A 19,545-nucleotide genomic window follows, 5' to 3' on the forward strand; every position below is an offset into this window, starting at 1 on the left:
CATGTCAGTGTTTAAGATTTAACAATAAGAACCACACTGGGCAAAAATGGCATCCATGGGAGAGATCTAAGGCCAAAACCACTGCTGACCAAAAGGAGCACAAAGGCTCATCTCACATTTACCTAAAAACATCTTGATGATCCCAAGACTTCTGCGAAAATCTTCTGTGGACTGATGAAATAAGAACTGAACTTTTTGGTAGGTGGTCTCCCATTACATCTGGTGTAAAACTATCACAGCATATCCTAAAAAGAACATCACTCCAACAGTTAAACATGGTGGTGGTAGTGTGATGGTCTGGGGCTGCCTCGCTGCTTCAGGACCTGGACCACTTGCCGTAATTGATGGAACCATGAATTCTGGTCTCTACCAGAAAATCCTGGGGAAGAATGTCTGGCCATCATTCAGGACCTCAAGCTCAAGTGCTCTTGGGTTACACAGCAGGACAATGATCCAAAACGGATCAGCAAGTCCACCTCTGAATGGCTTAAAAAGAGAAGGTGTTGGAATGGCCAAGTCAAAGTCTGGACTTAAATCTGATCGAAAATTCCTCCACCGTGATTTGAAAGACTCGCTGCCAGTTATTGCAATCGCTTGCTTTCAGTTGTTGCCATCAAGGGTGGCACAACCAGGTACTAGGTATAAGGGGCAATTACTTTTTCACATAGGGCCAGGTAGGTTTAGATGCCTTTTGTTCCCTGAAAAAAGCAAGTCAAGACCAGGTGTAGACTAAAAGGTGAAGACTACAAGGAGGCCCAGCTTCAAAATGTGTTATGCAACTCAAAATTTCTGCCTAAATCAAATGAAAATAGCACAATTTACCCCCGGCTTAAGAGATCGTGTATGCTGCCATATTGTCCCATTGAATGCAAAGCATTCAGACCATGAAAAAGGCTGCCACTGAATAATCCTCTCTGTAAACATATTACCTATATAATACTTTTTAAAATGGATTATCTTAAACAACAATAAAGCCTATAGTTACATATGTGGGTAAATGTACACACAAAAGTTAAAAACTTGGATTCAGTTTACTCATTTATCATTATTATTATTTTGAATGATTGTGTTATATATTCATTAATTTCTCAACTTCCTTTTCCTTCAAAAAAAAAAAAAAAAACACACAGGAAATCTTGTAAGCATGTTGTAATACAAAATGTGGCAACTTGACTCGCAATAAAAATATGAATTTAAAAAAATAGGCTGCCACTCCAGAGGAATGGTGGGGAAAACATTGATAATGATTTGCCTACAGAAAACTAAATACAGATTTGCAAGGAAAAAAATCCTCACAGAGGTAAGGGCGCTGCTTTGTCCATAAAGGGTACCAAAAGTGAAACAAACGGAGAGTTCCTCATTGGAGCTTTAAGCACTTTGCAAAGAGGACATATTACTGAGAATTCATCCATCAAATAGCACCAACAACCAAAACAAATTATGTGATTAAAACCACCTTTTATTTCTTATGATTTTGGCACCCCCTGTGTACAACATAGGTATAGTAAAGTCCCTATATAGAAGCCCTGGTAGTCCAAATTTAGTTAGTCTTAAAAAATCTGTGACTAGATGATGTTGATATGATCCTGTTTTACTTTAAAAAGGTTGCAATCTCATTTAATAATTCAAAATGGTTTAAGATAAATGAACACATGCTGTTTAAATGTTTGTGTATAAAATAAAATGTCATCTACTTTTCAATACCAATTTCTTCCTTATTCCATAGATAATAATCTCTTTTCTCTCTCTCTTTAAGCATATTTTCTAATCATAATAATTTCAAGAAATGCTAAAAGCTAAACAAAAATACTCTTGGGGGATAAAAGGTATAAATGCTGACTGGAAAAGGGAAATGAACTTTCAAACCTTGATCATCCTTCTCCAAATTAAACCTTCTGAAAAACTGGCAATAGCCTCTCACATTTGTCCTAAGTGTTGCATTTGTAAACAGGTTGTTTAATCCTGCTAATGTGGAGACAACACACTCATTGCTCGTGTGTGCGTGCCCACTTAAATGCGTGTCTGCATTTACGGGCTTGCTGAGGGGCAGCGCTGCATAAACAAGCAGGAGAGTTATGACTTTGTCCTGTAACCAGGCATTCTGATAGGGCTGCATATATCATCATTGCGGATCAACAAGCTCAAATTTACGTGCGGGGAGTCGTGATTCATAGAGGTATCTTGCGCATTCTATCTGCATAAATCCCCTCATTGGTTTGCTGCCTGCAGCCTCGCCGGTGAATAATTGCTGGGCCGGCTTCAGAGGAACCAATGGAGGGAAAACACTGTAAGCATGCCACCCAGATGAGGAAAATGTATTAATGGCTTCCTATAGAGGGCTCAAAACTCAGAAATGTGGTAAAAAGGTCACCTTCAGGACACACTACTTTTTCGAATCAAAGTCAAGTTTATTTGGAAGGTCTGCAGACATCCACCTCTAAGGTGTGCTGTCACTTCAGATTTATATCGAGTGTACTGTGCCACATTTTTAACACACCCTTGTACCCTTCTCTCCAGGTAGTGGCATGATGACGGATGAAACAGAAGGAAAAGGTGTCGGTGATCTCTTACAGCCATAGCAGCATCTGTGATAGCAGCCATCAGTCTGATGAGGCTCGACAACGTTAGAGTGGGAGTCTGATGTAGTGTGTTAGAGCCGGCATGATTCTGAACCAGGGGGCTGAGATAGTGAGCACATGAGCTGGAGCAGTGAGCAGCTCTGTCTGTCTGTTTCTACTAAAGGTTCAGCATCGCTGGGAGCGGCGGAGGAAGCAGAGAGCAGATGATGCCGACACAGACGAGTGAGAGGGCTTCATTTGACAACAGACTCTGTTCTGCTTCCCTTCAAAAAACCCATCGATATGGAGGTAAAATATTCTACTGGCATTGCCAGGAAAGTGTATACATGATATTTGGAGTGAGTGTGATGTGTGCTTTACATGGATAAATATCTGAAAAAGTGATGCCAGAGCAGTTTTCGCACATGTAAGCATCCTAGTTTCTGAAATTTACATTAAAATATTACTATCTGAGATGAAAGTAGCAGTTTGACACTTGGTGATAGGGAGGAAAAATTGAATCAGGGTGCACTATTTTCCATTTCTGGTAAACAACTGGTGCATCAAAATGTAGGAGAGAGGTAACACAACAGATGATAAGGAGTTTGCTGGCAGTTTGCTGGCTAACTTTTTCTCTGATCTGGAACTATTGATGCAACTTTCACTTGAGCAAAAATGTCAGAACAGCCAAACAAAAGAAAATCATGCAAATTATGTTGCAGAAATGAAGACTGTTGAAAAAAAATAAAAGGATCACGAAACTGTAACAGGCATCAGGTGATGTTTGCTGACGTTTGAATGTTTTGCATTCACTTGGAGCAAAAACAGCCATGTTCACTCTGGACCACTTTGTCAAGAAACACATGATTAGTGGTCAAATATTGTCTTTATTGGCAACCATTATTTACTGCCGTTATGTATATTTAGCAGTGTTGCTTCTCTGGGATCCCCAGCCCTTCCATCAGCCTACATGAAAAGCATCAAGCAGGAACAGAACACTTTCCTCCTCTTCCTGTTTCAACAAGGAAAGCCTGAGGCCGGGAGAGAAGTAGCCAAAAAAAAAAAAAAAAAGAGTAGCACAGGCTTCAGTGACAACAAAATCACATTGGTTAAGTCAGTTGTAACATAATGGAGGAGCTGGGGTGGAGGAGGGTTGCAAAAAAGCGGCTTGCAAAGGGGGCAGCAAAGAGTAGCCAGGATAGAGCAGTTTAAATATGGCTGCATGAGTGTGATTAATCGATAGCATCCCCAGAGCAAATCAGCTGACTCTCAGTTGATGAGGGCTTGCATGAGATCAGCTGATCTCAATATTGACAAGTGTTGTTTGACAGCCAAGGTCAAGCTCGACGGAATCTCTTGTCCGGGTCTTTTCACCCCTGCTAATATGACTGGAGACAGCTGGCAATTTTCAAGCCCTTGGGAAATTTACAGCACAACGTATGTAAACCCTTCTACTCATGCCCCTACTAATATGTAGTTATTGTAGTATGTAGCATAGTAATATAATATCCAATTGTGCCCTCAGGTGGCTAACTCACCACATCTACTGTATGCCTCATTGTAGCCTCAATTTTTGGCCTCAAAGTTCTGCACAGAACTGTATGTGCCCTGAGGCATGTGAAATATTAAAATAGAAGAGTAGCATGTGGAGTTATGTCAACAACCCGAGAGCATATGCTTCATGCATGCAATACCACAGTCAGACCAACAACCAGCTGACAATGTCCATTTTCCTTCATATTTATTTTTCGTCTGAAGTCAAATTCGATAACGCAGGTTTCTATGCGATCACATGTCTGTGCAATCACCCCTGTGAAACTGTAACTACAAACAGCAGGTGTGTGGCTTGAGATCTAGTGTGTGCGTTTGGAGGATTACAAAGTTAGAGACTGACAGAAGCTGTGGTCTCCCATCAGATTTAAAAATTGTCTCATGTGTAGCCAGCCTTTGCGCAGCACAGTATTTGTAAGAGATGCCTTGTGCAGTTTTAAGTGATCAGGACATTTTCCCTTCTGTATGACCCAGAAATGAGTCATCTGTAAATGTACTTCAACAAATATACTACTTTAACATCACTCTTATTACATGAATCAGGGTTGGAGTTTAGCCTAAGGGCACTAGAGGCTCTACACAGACACGTATGCTCACATAGGTATAAATTACCAAATTCTTCAATGAACAAATACTCGTGTAAATGTATTAACTAAAAGGCAATTATAGGGTATATGGCAGATGAAAATCCATACAATTAAGCCATTATATCCTCCAAATGTATCTCTTCAGTCAAGTAAGTGGCGGGTTAAAGTGTTGCCCCATCAGCATGCCCCTGTAGCCCGCCAGTCACTTAAGGTGAGCCAGTTTCTAAAGCGAGCGTTATAGAGAGATAACAGCGAGTCCCAGACTTTCAAAGGCTTGTCTCATAACAGCATTAGCTGCAGGAGCAAGGTGCCGAACATGACAAGAAAACTCTCCAAGTGGATTATATGCCGGCGCTGAGCTCTGAGACCTGGCTATTTCCTCCAAACCACCTGCATGCCAGAGAGAGGCAAACAGAGCTGAAGGATGTTGGAAGTGGATGATGACAGCAGCTGCAGATTACTCTACCAGGGGGAGATGTATACTTTCCCTCGCTGACATCTTCCCAATTTACCTTCCATGCCATATGAATAGATCGCTTAATAAACATACACCTGTTGTGGCTTCAAATACCTCTCTAAAATCCTTTTCCCCACTCTGCTCCTGCTGCTGGGGAAACTGTCTGGCCATGTGGTGGGCAGATGGGATGGTAAAGCTGCCAGTAACAGGCTTCCCTGCCCTCTACATCCCCCAAAATTAAAAAGGATGTTAAAAAGCAGAGGGACATACAACTTCAAATTCAGCTACACACTGGTCATGATGAACAAATGAGTCCCCTCAGGCATTTCTCACATCCCAGCTGTACACTCTGACAAGCTACTTCATGCTGCTGCTTTGTGCAGGGGGCAGACTAATGCATCTGAGTTATGTGACAAAGGATGAGTTTCTAAGTATTTATCACCATGCAACACATCTGCTTGGATTGGATATTTTCCATTATTTGGAGCTGTGGATGATTTTGCAGCAAATTGTGCAGCTGGGCATCAAAAGCACTGATTTTTTACTCGCTAGTGTTTGTACTCACAGTCCTGTGATGAGCGGTGGCGAAAGGTAAACCGCAAGTGGCTCCGGTTCACGTCTTCAATGGGAATAGCAACCTAAAAATAGGAAGAAGAATGTTTAAGGCAGTTTCATTCAAGGACATAATGTCACAAAGCAGTTCCTCATCTTCCTGTGTCGACAAGGAAAGCTTAAGGCTGGGAAAGAAGCCGCAAAAAAAAAAAAAAACAGAGCAGGGCAGACATCAGAGACAACAGAATGACATTGATTAAGTCAGATGTATCATAATCGAGGACCTGGGGTGGAGGAGGGTTTAAAAAAAAACAGCTTGCAAAGGGAGCAGCAAAGAGTAGCCAGGATAAAGCAGACTTTAAGCAGATTTTAAGGACTGATGGGATGAAAAAAAATAGAACTAAATATCCATCCATCCATTTTCTACACCGCTGGGGGTCACGGGGGGCTGAAGCCTATCCCAGCTATCACTGGGCAAGAGCCAGGGTACACCCTGGACTGGTCGCCAGTCAATCACAGGGTTAGACCTAAATATAACAATGCTTAATTTTATTATCCTTTTCCTTACCAGTTACAAAGTGAATTACAAAATAGAAAGGAATTATAGCACAGCATTATAACACAGCATAGTTCATGTCATAGTTCTGTGAAGTTAGCTTGACAGAAGAGTAACATACTGAATTTATCATTACTAAGATTTAAAGAGTTGTTAGTTCCTAAATCAAAGGGGAATTTTTAACTGTGTGTCAGCATAAAAGGGATTAGAAAACCATGGCTTTGGATGATTAGGATGAGAGGGTACATGTTTGAAAACAGCTGAGGATCATGAGTTGAGCTTTGCGGAACACCACAGTGAATATCATCAAGATAAACTCTGACAGTGCTGATTTGTATAAAAATAGGCTTTACATTTGACTCTAATGTAGCAGTTATGTAACCTGACAGGCCAGATTAACTGTTTGATATCCAGCACATAGGATATACTTCATATCCATCTAAGCGATTGCCCATGGTTTGTGTTTGGGAAAAACACAACCTTTGAAAGATTCTCGGAGTGTAACTGGAAGAGCATCTTGTCCATCTCATTCATTGAAGGCCAGACAGAGGAACAAGACATATGAGGAAGTGGGCACCAGGAATATGATGCCTAACATGCCTAAAGGGCCGTACTACTACAATATTCTACTAATATTCAGATGTAAATCAGCATAGTGTCTGGAGGCAATCTGGCAATGAATCTTGAAGAATGATACAGTTCTATGTAAGCTGTGAATGCATATATAATCATGCAATGGCACACTGAGTATGCAGTCCTGTGGCACAGAGGACCAAATTAACCTTGCAAAGCAGATGGACATGCCCATTTCCATGTTTCTCACTGGCGAATCCATCTTGCAAAGCTCTCGTCTGAACTATTTGGGCCCGGTTAGAAAGTGACAGGACCAATCAGCGACGAGGGGCAGTATTTCCTTTTGGGCATGGCGGAGTCATGACTTAAGCAAGCAGCAACTAGAGGCTGGTGCCGTTATGGCGGAAGACTTCAGCATGGATGCTGCTAAAGCGTCAGTTTTATCAGAACTTGACGACATTTCTTCGTTAAAAGAAGAACAAAGAACAGCAGTGAGTTGCTTTCTTTTCAAAAACGACAAAAGTCGTGAACTGACATGTCTATGGTCACCATGGTTCACGTTATGCAGTTCTATATGGAGTTTGTTCCTTGGTAGCTGCGCATGCGCACCTCGGTAGCGGCGACGACGTCACGTGTTTTGTTGCTCTGATTGGCCCATAAAGCTGTGACAGACAGAACATTCATTCAATCACCCTCAAAGTTTTTTTTTCAGAGGCTCTGCCCCCAAACGCTGTATATTGAAAGTTTTCCAGATGGATGTGTGAAACAAATCCATCTGTCGTGTCAGGTCAGGACCAAACACTTTGTGCACTAATATTAGCCATACGCAGCAAACCAATGTGACATTGTTCACCAACTGACAAAGGACTATTTTCCAAGTGTTTTTTTTTTTTTTTAATAAGCCTACTTCAGTTTAAATCTGTGTTTAATTGGCTTTCAAATTAGTTGCCTAGGGACATCCATGGATATTTAACCGTCTAGGCTTTTGAAGCAGAGAAAAAAAAAAACAAATCTGTGTCATAAGCACAGCAGTTATGAGAGAATCATGGCTCTGGACAATCTAGATGAAAGGAGGAACATGTTGAAAAAAAAAAGACCAAGAATGTAACTCTGAGGAACACCACTGTAAAAAAGTCTCACAAGATAACCAGACATTTGCTATCTTTGTGGCAAAATATACTTACTAAAAAGTAGGTGGTGAATGTTAGCATTGTGGGGAAGTTCCCTTAAGGCTACCTTAGATGGGTTAAGGTGTTGCAAAGAATGCCAGCATTGCAGTAAATGAGCTAAAACTCATAAATCCTAAGGTATTTTTCTTCCTATGTTACTGGATCAATAATTTATCCAGTTCACATTCCTGCAGCTAACCTTTAAAGCATTCAATCTTCAGTATAGTTTAGTATTCATCACTGCCTTTCTTTCTTTCCTTCAAAGCTTTCTTGCTGAATATTCACTGACACCACAGTCTTCATTCAACAAATTACCAGTGATGGAGAGCTGTGTTGTGATGAATAATAGATTTAATAATTATATCAAAAGGTGGCATCACAGTCAAGGTAGGGAATAATGATTAAAACATAAATAAGAAAAGATGAAGAAGCAAAGAGGTCAACTTAGGGAGAGAGACACACCTTTATTGTTTCAAACCAGCGTGGCTGCTTTACTTGGTAATAGATGACAGACTTGTACTCATTGATGCCGTCGTCTCCTGCTCCGGGGAAGATCACACTCTAGATGGAGAGGAAGATAACAGATGATAAAAAAAAAAAGTTGTCAAACAATACAAGATGTTATCCAGTTTTACCAGCTTAGCAGTTTGGTTCAGGCAGAGGGGAAAAAATCTGTTTTTCATTTGTCTGTCCAAACATTAGCACACTCTCAGCATGTGGAATATTGACTAGCACTTTTTCATAAAATATGGTCCCTGGGGCACAAAGCCTAAATCTAGCAGTAAGGCCTTTCAAAGCGATGGTTCACTTAATGTGAAAGCACCTGCCTTTTGGCTGCCAATCTCATGACAGTATTGTAAAAATAAGAAATAAATTAGAAATTAATTATTTAAGGAGGAGGAGCGGGAGCTTCCATGCAGTGAAAAGTCGAGGGAAGCCAGGTGCAGGGAGGCAGACCAGCTGGCGCTGATGGATGCAACCATGTAAATTGGTCTTCCTAGTGGCTCCCCTGAGTTTGTACAACAGGTCAGGGTGCGGATGTAAAATACTACGTGGCTCCCTGGGGTATTTGGCACCACGGATGGAGTGACAGCGGATGGCACGCATGCCTTGTTTTCGATTGGTTCCCCCCTCCTCTTTCCTCCCACTAACCCAGATGACTCCTTGGACTGCTCATACGCTTCTGCTAAAATGCTCCAGTACTAATGGCTTCTGACAACCAGCAATTATGAGAAATAACAGGCCCTGTCTTCCCCAGTCATGCTGAGCAGATCTTGGAGGGGGGTGAGGGGGCAGGTGCTAGCTTGAGCAGCTTTACCCCTTTGCTCTAGATGGCCTGGATTCATGGCAGCCCCAGAGTTTGGAGAGAGGAAGATGGGGAAATGGCAGACTTCTAGCTGCAGGTGAGATGGGTTTATGAGGGGGTACTAATATGCCAAGGTGATAAGAAGTCAGCATCCAGCTTCTAGCTGCACAACACTGCAAATCCTCTTTGAGACAGAGGATAGAGTGCAAAACCCGGTAACTGGAAGAGAAAGTATAGAAACGATGGGAGGGGATAAGAAGCCTGAGAGGGAGACAATAATAGCCTGTAGGAGTAACACCTTCACAATAAACCTATTGTCAAACCTGACTGTGAGTTATTATGCTCTGCTATTTCAAAGTGCCTTCTGGTGAGGAGACTATTTCATTTGATTATCTTAATAGCTTCAAAGAAGATAGAGTTTTACTTTGGAGGCAGTAGCTTCTTTAATGCCAATCAAGGGTTAGAGTGCATAAAAGAAAAGGTTCCACTATCAACTTCCTACTTTAATGGCATCAAACTAGCAGAAGTAAAAAAGACAGCATCTGTCATTTTAAAGACTTATTTTCCTTCAATCCAGGAAAGAAGAGATAAATTAACCAATTAATGCTGGTCTCAAGAGACCTAAACAGATTCGACTGAGCATTTCTTTGTAAAATAAGCAAGAAAAGACAATGAAGGGAGCATCAAAGAAACAATGACCACTGCACCCATGAATACAAGCAATGCCACTTAACCACTGTTGTCATCTGTCATTGATTCCAACCATTAGCAACTAAAAGCTTGGTTAAATAACATTTGGCTAATGAGTACATTAGCTAAAGGTTATCTGACACTGGAAAAGTGGTCATAAAACCCACCTTTACTAAAAAAGTGTTTTGACCTGGAGAAATCTGAAGGTGTAATGACCGATTCAAACACAACATGACTGCCAAAATACACACAGAATGGGTGGGGAAAGAAAATTTATATCAATGAAGTATTTCATTTGGTGGTAATGAATCTATCCCCTGACCTAAAAAATTAGTCTCTCATTATAACAATTATGAAGATAATATTGTGTATAGAAGTTAAACAAATGGTTACTAAAATGATCTAGATCATTACCATATTTTTTGCAGCACATTTTCAACTAATACAATGGTAAGAGGGATTTTAAGAAACTTAAAGTAAATACCATTCTTTTTCACCAGGGACATCTTAATAGTGGATCGATCTACCCTAAAATGGCCCCCTATTTTACAATAATTCATACCACATCTTAATTTTTACTTTAATTCCTTGGTTTTTAATCCAGCAGGAGAGATGTGTGGCCCTGTGTCTCAGTGTGTTCAGATTTCCTCTATATTTGCACTGTTAATGTGCGTTACCGGTTTTAGTTTTCTAATTTAGAGCGACACCTGCTTTTTGTTCTTTTAGGTAGTTCCAAAGAACAACATAGCTTTCATGTATTCTTATGCATGAGTTTCATGTATTTTTCAGTTTTAAATATCTGCTATCTTAATGTGCAAAACGTCAATCATTTTTAAATAAATAAAAGTGAATTGGAATATCGCTGGACAGGTCAGGAATGGACATAACTGGACTGAAATGTACTGGACTAGATTGGATTGGACTGTCCTGGGTTTGACAGGACCCAGTGAATGCTGAAGCTAATGGGGATCCAAATAACCAAACAAAAGAAGGACATGTCTGGACTGAATTGGTTCAACTTGAGTTTGATTGAGTTGGACAGGTCCAGACTGGACTAGACTGAATTGGATAGAATTATATTGTTCTAGGTTTGATTGGGTTTGGTTAGGACTGACTGGACTAGCCTGGATTAGATTTAATTGGACTGATTTGGATTGGATTTGATTAGAGGAATTTGACTAGACTGGAGGGGATTGGACTGGGTTGGGTTGGGTTGGGTTGGGTTGGGTTAGAACTGACTGGACCAGACAGGGTTGGGTTAGACTGGACTGGACAAGTCTAAGATGAATTAGATTGGTTAAGACTGGGTTGGGTTGGACAGGACAGTCCTGAACTTGACTGGATTGGACTGCATCAGACAGAACTGGATTGAATAGGATTGGTTGGGATTGGATTTGATTTGGTTGGACTAGCATGGATTGGATTGGACAGGGTTGTACTGGACAGTACTGAAAGGGATTGAAATGATGGATTGGATTTGATTTGATTTGACTGGACTGGGCTGGCTTAGTTTGGATAGTATTGGACTGGACTGGATTGGGTAGAATTTGGTTGGGACTGACTGTACTGGATTGGAATGAGCAGGTCTGGACTTGATGGGTGGACTAGATAGGATTGGATTTGACTGAACTGGAATGGACTGGGTTGGGCTGAGACTGACTGGACTAAACTTGATTGGTCTGGATTGGATTGGACTGAGTTGGACTGAACTGGGCTTGACTGGGTTCAAAAGGTGGGTTCTGGATCGGGTTTGAGAATTTGTTTAAATTCAGTTTTAGAGACAACTTTCTTCTATTTTTGTTTTTCATCAGGGATTTTCAGTTTGAAACACAATGTCAATGACTTTTTTTTAAAGTTAAAAACTGAAATTAAACTTGGCTTAAGCGATTTTTGATGGTAGGTTTCTGTAGACTTAGTTCTGTACAAAAATGGTGTTTTGTCTGAGTCTGCAATATAAATACAACAGGATATTACAACACACTAATGGAAAACCAATGCATGCAAAAATCTGGACAACAGTGCACTAAAGCAACGGAAAAGGTGCATAACAGCCCACACCTTAATGGAAAATATAGATGACTCTTAATTCTTCATTGAAACAACAAAGCACTGTCTGCACTGTCATACTCTTATAGAAGTCACAATCATTGTCATGTTTCTGCTTTGTCAGAACAGCGTTTGAAGTTCTAATCACTCCTGAATTCTTCTCAGCCTGCTGAGTCAAATCACTGATGAAGCCTCCCAGTCTCAGACTAATGTGTATAATTGTGACAGCAGAGGGTGATGGTCTCTCCTGATTTGTCGTTTGCAGGAGGCCTCTCCACGGTCAGGGTTCTATCATCATGCCTATCAAATCATTCCTCAATCATCTGTTCTTGTTGCTTCCTCTCTTACTTCTTATCTAGAGAGACTGTTGGGCTAATACAATTAACACCTATGATGAAATGTAACACAATGACCTTGCATAAAAACATTTAGAAAATAACTGGATGATTTCAAAGTGTGGATCCAAAAATCAGGCCAGAGTTGAATGAAAAGTCACATCATTAAAACTGAACTTTAGCAGACACGTGATCAACAACTCCCACAGACACACACCTCGTGCCCTAGTTCCTCCCACACTGCTAATGTCCAACCTCACATATCCCCCATTAACTGACAGCCTCTGCAAAGTCAGGCCCCAGAGAAAGGGGTCATTGGCTATAGAGGCCAGACCACAAAAAAAGTTTCATTAGGACATTAAACACTGGTGGGTAGCATGTGATTAAAAAATAGTCTGAAATTAATTTTGACATGAAAACTGGCAGTAAGAAAAATGATTTCGTGTCTGTCTGGACTGATTTAAGAGAAAGACAATGTATAATGTGTTGCTGAGCTGAAAACCTAGATTTCAGAATGCCTTTTTGAAGCCTCTGACTGAATAAGAACCTCTTCACCTTCTTTAATTTTGTTATGTTGCAGCCTAATGCTACAATTGATTAAATCAATTTTTGCTCTCATTAATCTACACTCAGTACCCCATCATGAAAAAGTTAAAGGAGAAGTCTAACATTTTTTCAAATCTATTAAAAAGAATAAACTGGAATATATAGTCGGCATAAGTATTCAGACCCTTCACTCAGTAATTAGTTGAGTAAACTTGGCAGCAATTACAGATTCTTTTTGAATATGACACAACAAGCTTTGTACACTTGAATTGGGGAATCTTCTGCCATTCCTCTTTGCAAATACTCTCAAGCTCAGTCAGTTTGGATGGGTACCATTGATGGACAGTCATTTTCAAGTCTCTCCAGAGATGTTCAATAGAGTTCAAGTCAGAGCTCTGGCTGGGCCACTCTATGACATTCACAGAGTTGTCCATAAGCCACTCCTAAATTGTATGGCTTTGCGCCCGGAAGGTGAACTTTGACCTAGTCCGAGTTCCTGAGCACTGAAGAATGGGTTTTCATTGACGATATCTCTGTTCTTTTTTCCATTCAGCTTTCCCTCAGTCCTTGCCAGTCTCCCAGTCCCTGCTGCTAAAAAACACCCCAACAGCATGTTGCTGCCACCGCCATGCTTCACTGTTGGGATGGTATTGCGCAGGTGATGAGCAGTGCCTGGTTTCTCTAGACATAATATTTAGAACTAAGACCAAACAGTTCAATCTTGGTTTCATCAGACCAGAGAATCTTAGTTGTCACAGCCTGAGAGTCACTCTGCCATAAAGCCCAGATCAGTAGATGGCTGCAGTGGTGGTTGTCCTGGAACTTTGTCACATCTCTACACAGGAGCTCAGTCAGCATGGTCACCTCTCTTACTAAGACCTTTCTCCCTTTTTCTATATAGCTGTCCGTCATATTGTTGGATCCCTTTTTTAGCATCAAGCAACTTATTAAAACTTAAATTCTAAGAAAAAGAAACATTTCAATATAAATACTGGCATTATTAAAACTAATCTAAAAAAAAACTGGTTAAGATTTTTTATGTGTGTGTTTTTCTAGTTTTATGTTTGGCCAATGTCCCATCTGTTAACATGGAGAAGGCAGAACTTAAGACCTTTAATGAAGCCAGGCAGGAAGGGGAGCTTAAAAGTTTTGGATCCAGTTGGGAACTTTCATGATTTCTATCTCTTGCAACAGTCCAGGGTCAAAACAGCTTGTAAATGGCAAATATACTTCAGCTTAGATAGTACTTGGTCTGACTAGTTTTACACCCCTAAGTCTCCCTCATTACGCTCAGACGGGGTTAAATGTCTTGTCCAAGGACACTTTGACATGTGACTATAGAAGCTGGTGATTTAACCCCAGACCTCACCAGCTTTTGTGAGCACATAGCCATAAGAAAAATGATGCCTTGAACTCCATAAGCAGAGGTAAAAGCATGATAGAAGGGAAAAGCTGATATAAAATCTCTCATCACCCATAACCTCCCAACTATGCTGCCTATATTTTCTGTCCCCATACTTAGGTCTGTGACCAACTTTGACAGTGATTAAAGTTGATACCTGCAGCGGTAAGGCAAATTTTAAGCTAGTCAATCACCCACAAAGCACCAACATTGCATTCTGTCATTTCTGACAGGCGGCAGAGGCATTCAGTCTGGCCTGTGCATCACACTGTTTTATGAGAGTCCTGGTCAGTTAGGCAGCGTGCTGAGCTGTGTGAGATTAAAGAAAAGCCCGGTAAATCACAGAGTGTCTGAGAGGGCCGAGCAGCTATAGCACTTTGTTCTGAATGCTCCGAATGAGCTGGAAAACATCCAAAAAAAGTCAGTTTTAAAATTCCACGGGCGTACCTCCAGCTTCTTGCCATCCTCGTCGTAAACGGACATGGTGACCTCCACATTTTTGGGTGTGGTTTTGCTGCCCTTGTCGAAGTCTCCCTGGACCAGTGTCACGTAGATATCATTTCTCACATCACCTTAAGGAAACAGGAGAAGTTTGGACCGAAAATGAGGAAATCCTGACTTTCACAGTCTTTACAGGGCATTAATTTTTCATTTCATTCATTTTTAATAGATGAATATTGCTGCATAACTCATTACATTTTTGGTCATATAAGTAGATATTACCAGCTACATATTTGATGGCTGATTTCAGCCTACTAAAAACCTTATGTCTGAGTACTTAATGAAGTATGATATGTTCTTTAAAATGGTATGGTTTAATTCAAAATCACTGAAACTGAACATTTTCAGCTCCTCATCCAACCTGGCATAATAATCTCAGGAAAGCCCATCTTGCGAGCCACAGCCGTTGATCTGTCCACCAGGTGAGGGAAGTCCTTCCTTATTTGATGGATGTCTCCGGGAAGCAGCTTTAGAGTCACCCACAGGCCTGGTGATGTATTCAAGATAGAAGAAAAAGAAACAGAGAGGGGAGGGAACAAGATAACGTCAGAAGGCGACAGCGTGAGAGAAAACTGCCCCAGGGAAATACTAAAAAGAGAATGCTTCATGTTGTTTTTTGCTGTCAGTGACATCTATTAGCTGTAGGGCAAAACACTAAGGAGAATGCTCCTGCAGGTATGTGATTAGGAAAACATGATAACAGAGGAGGAAAGTGTGTGTTTGCTTGTACATAATGAGAGGAGGTACATAACTTGGATGATTAAAGCTACAAAATCTCAACAACCTACGGTTTTCATACCAGAACTTCAGTGTGACACTAGTAAAAATCAAACAATATCCATTCCTGTTTTGAAATAATCAAACATCAAAAAAGTCCCAGGCATCCATTTTTGGTCATTTCTTGAGTTTATTATCAAAAAATGCAAACTTACTCCAACTCACTGTTTAACAGCATAAATACTTTACATCGCCATATTTTGGAACTGCTATCAGGTAAAAGAAGGGCTAAAGAAATTAAAATGTATCTAAAGCTTTAGTGTCTATAATATCCCACTGCATATTCAAACAGCAGAGATTGTTTTAATTGAAAAACATGGCATTGAAAAAATATTGAGGCACGAAAAATGTGGAATACCTGCTTATCAATGTGGTTTGATGTAATCAGCATAGAAACAAAACCAAATTTTATGCTTTATTCATGGCAACAGTAAAAAAATAAGGTTACATTGAAGAGGAGGGGGCCTAGAATACAGTGCAGATAAAATGTATTCCCCCCTTGAATGTTTAACCCCTTTATTAATTTTAGAAATCAATCATTGTCAGGACAATTTGCCTCTTTAATGTCAAGTCTTGTAGAGCCGGCTGCCGAGAAGCATCCCCACAGCATTATGCTGTCACCATTGTGTCTCACAGTGGGGTGATGTGCAGTGTGTCCATCAAACACTGCGCCTTGTCTAATGGCCATAAAGCACCATTTTGGTCTCATCAGACCAAAGAACTTTCTTCCACTTGACCGTGGAGTCTCCAACATATCTTCTGGTGAATTCTAGTCCAGATAGTAAGAGTTTTTCCAACAGTGGTTTTCTCCCTGCCTCTCTCCCATAAACCTTTGACTGGTGAAGAACCCAGTCAACAGTTGTCATATGCAGAGTCTCTCCCATCTCAGCTGCTGAAGCTTGTAACTCCTTCAGAGTAGTCATAGGCGTCTTGGTGGCCTCTCTCACTAGTCTCCTTCTTGCACGGTCACTCAGTTTGTGAGGATGGCCTGATCCAGGCAGATTTACATAAGTGCCATATGCCTTCAACTTCTTGATGATGGATTTATCTGAATTCCAGGGGATGTTCAGTGCCTTGGATTTTTTTGTATCCATCCCCTGACTTTCTCAAAGTTGCTTGGAGTGCTCCTTTGACTTCGTGGTGTAATGGCAGCCAGGAATACTGAGTAACCAGTGACTGGACACAAGTGTTTTTATGCTACAATGACTTGAGACACGTTTACTGCACTCATGTGATCCCCATTTCACTAAGTGTGAGACTACTAGCACCAATTGTTTAGACCTCTGTTGAATTAGTTCAGTCAGTTTAACAGGGGTGAATACTTATGAGGAAATCATTTTACAATATATATTTTTATTTAATTAAAAGTACTCTGTAGAAATCCATTAATAATTTGACATTAAAGCTTTTTTTTCAAAATATTTGGGTCAAAAAAAGCTAAACTATATTTGCCATTACCAAGTTATAACAGAAATAAAAGGATAAAAAATCAAAGGGAGCTAATACTTTTTATAGGCACTGTATCAATGTGGCTAAAGTAATTTTGGGAAAACAAAGGTATTATTTGATGTCATCAACATAGAAGCTAAATTTTATGCTTACAACTACTTAAAGAGGGTGAAGTTTGATAAGGAGGGCACATAAAAGAAAAAAGTTAAGATCATGAAAAATTGAGATCTCAGGCTTTGGCCCAACACCAGGGATTTACTTTTTCTTAAAGCCTTGGCACTTATCAATGTCATTGCTCATCAAAATAATGGAAAACGGTTCATTCAAAAACATGGTATTGAACAGTTTTTAAAACATTGACAACCTTACCCTGTTGGCATCAAACCCTTACATTTGTCAGGGAAAACATTTATGTTTAGTTTTTGTGTTTGACGATGACACTTGTTTAAGGGAACACAGTTTTTCCTTTGTGCAAGACTTCTCTTTCCTTCTCTTAATCAGTCCAAATGTTAAATATTGTTGCTGTGACTGCAAAAAAAACCCCACAGACTTTGCCAAGATAAAACTGTTATTTTTGGGCTCTTATATTGGGAATTGGGAAAAAAATAAATTCCTGGCACTCTAAACGGGAGAGCCTTAATAAACAAACACAAAAAAAATTCTGCACTGCTGCGAAATGAATAATAACGTTCCCAACACTTCATCTTCAGGCACCTTCTCTTTTAATATAAGTGACAATTATTATAAAATATTTAAATCGTGCACTTATTAACAGGCTTTAATAACTAATCTTAGGAAACCTTGGGGTGTGAAGCTTTAGTGGAAACTTCGGGCTCAGAATAACTCTGAAAAAAGGCCTTTAAGGGTCTTTCATGGGTCATATTTCCTTAAAATTTAGGACCACTAGTTGGCCAAATTGGAGAAAAGCTTCTTGTCTGCAGACATTGTAAAGTGTGCCAGCTTCAGCTCTACAACCATACTCTATTTTATTATTCTCTCAAGGAAAAAACATGAGAGAAGAGATACATACTTCTGAACAAGGCTGAAAATGACTTAAAACAAAGCATCCAATTAAAGCAGTTGTCCCACAGTGCACTCCTTCAGAGGCCACCAAAATGAGTTGTGCTTGTTAACTCCAAGGCTTTATTCACTTTCACTTTCAGGGCCTCATATTGTTATGAATGACACAGCTCCCTGAAGCCGTTTGATATGCAGCCGTGACCGAAACAGCTGCTCTCGGTGCTCCGCTGTTCCTCCCTGTGTGGGCCAGAGCAGACCTGACATTTATCCGAGTACATCTTCATCGGGCGTGACAATACCGTGGAGGCTGTCATGTTGTTACCCTCCCTCCCAGCACGAGTCCCTTAAAGACGACTTAATGTTGTGCTTCTAGCTGCAGATCGCTAATCACTGATAAGGTCTTAGTCTTGGCAGAAGGCTCACCAGCCTTAATTAACAGCTGGATTACTTGGATTCTGCAGTCATGGTGATGAGGGGAACTATTTATAGTTGGAGCAGTGATTTATAGTGGGAGCACTTGACAAAGAATTATGTTCTTATTAGCAAGATGAACTGTTTCAACACCCTGCTTGTATGTTGGGGGAAAGGTATTTGCAGGAAATGAAAAAATGAGGTATTAAAGAAAACGACAGCAGCTCAGAGGAACACAGTCGAGGTTAAATTCTCGTAGTCAATGAGGTCAACTCCATTAAACATATTTTTGGGAAGTTTGGAGGAATTAAGGGGTTGGCAAAAAGGGTTTCATAGCTCCTCTTTTAGCCTATTCTTTGAGTTTGAATAAGACCAGTGGTTTTTTTCAGTAGCTTTATTGAGAATGCATTAGTCTGAATGAGGTAATGAACAAGTCAACGTGGCAAATGATAAAAAGTCTTAATAAATCATTAAGCTGGGTTGAATTTGGGTGTTAATTGTCCCATTATTATTTAATTTCTTTATTAAAATCGTGATAATATCGTTATCGTGACAATTTTTGCCCGTGATAATCGTGAAGTGAAAATCTGATATCGTGGCAGCCCTAGTTCATACCAAGGTTTGTACCAGTTTAAAAGTCCTGGGAGATACTCAAAGCTTCTGTTTGGGGCTACCAATGGAAAGCCTGTTTATTCTCCTTTTAAATGGAGCCACATTTGTAAGGAACATGCATTTGTGGGATGAGCAGCAGAGCTGAGTATGTGGGTTGCGCCCAGGAAAAAAATTAATGCCAAACAGGTTATTCTGTTGCAATTGCCTCTTGTTTTGAGTTTCTGGTACCACCAGGTGCTAAACATCAGTTCAAGTCCACACAGAGACGAACTCAGGAGTATACCCAAGAGTTTTTTGTTGTATCAGCGTTTCATCCACATGGAAACAGGGTTTTGGGAGGCTGTAAATGCTACTTTTGAAACCAGGCCCCAGAGTGACTGTTTTGTCTCCGTGTGGACAGCCAACTGCATCTTTGCTGAAACTATTACGTCATACATAGCATAGCCT

The 19,545-nt window shown here is 40.4% G+C and overlaps 1 protein-coding gene across 1 annotated transcript in view; it reads right to left on the bottom strand.

Annotated features, from left to right (window-relative positions):
- dock1 (dedicator of cytokinesis 1) overlaps positions 1–19,545 on the bottom strand; it is a 351,227-nt gene that overhangs the window by 268,903 nt on the left and 62,779 nt on the right. Inside the window, exons 13-16 of the mRNA XM_041815464.1 lie at positions 15,191–15,316; positions 14,776–14,900; positions 8,466–8,564; positions 5,719–5,791 (exon numbers count right to left, since the gene is read on the bottom strand). Coding sequence (XP_041671398.1) covers positions 5,719–5,791; positions 8,466–8,564; positions 14,776–14,900; positions 15,191–15,316 — 423 coding nt within the window. The remainder of the gene's footprint in view (positions 1–5,718; positions 5,792–8,465; positions 8,565–14,775; positions 14,901–15,190; positions 15,317–19,545) is intronic.

This window comes from Cheilinus undulatus, linkage group 20 (assembly GCF_018320785.1).
Source record: "Cheilinus undulatus linkage group 20, ASM1832078v1, whole genome shotgun sequence".
Lineage (NCBI taxonomy): Eukaryota > Metazoa > Chordata > Actinopteri > Labriformes > Labridae > Cheilinus > Cheilinus undulatus.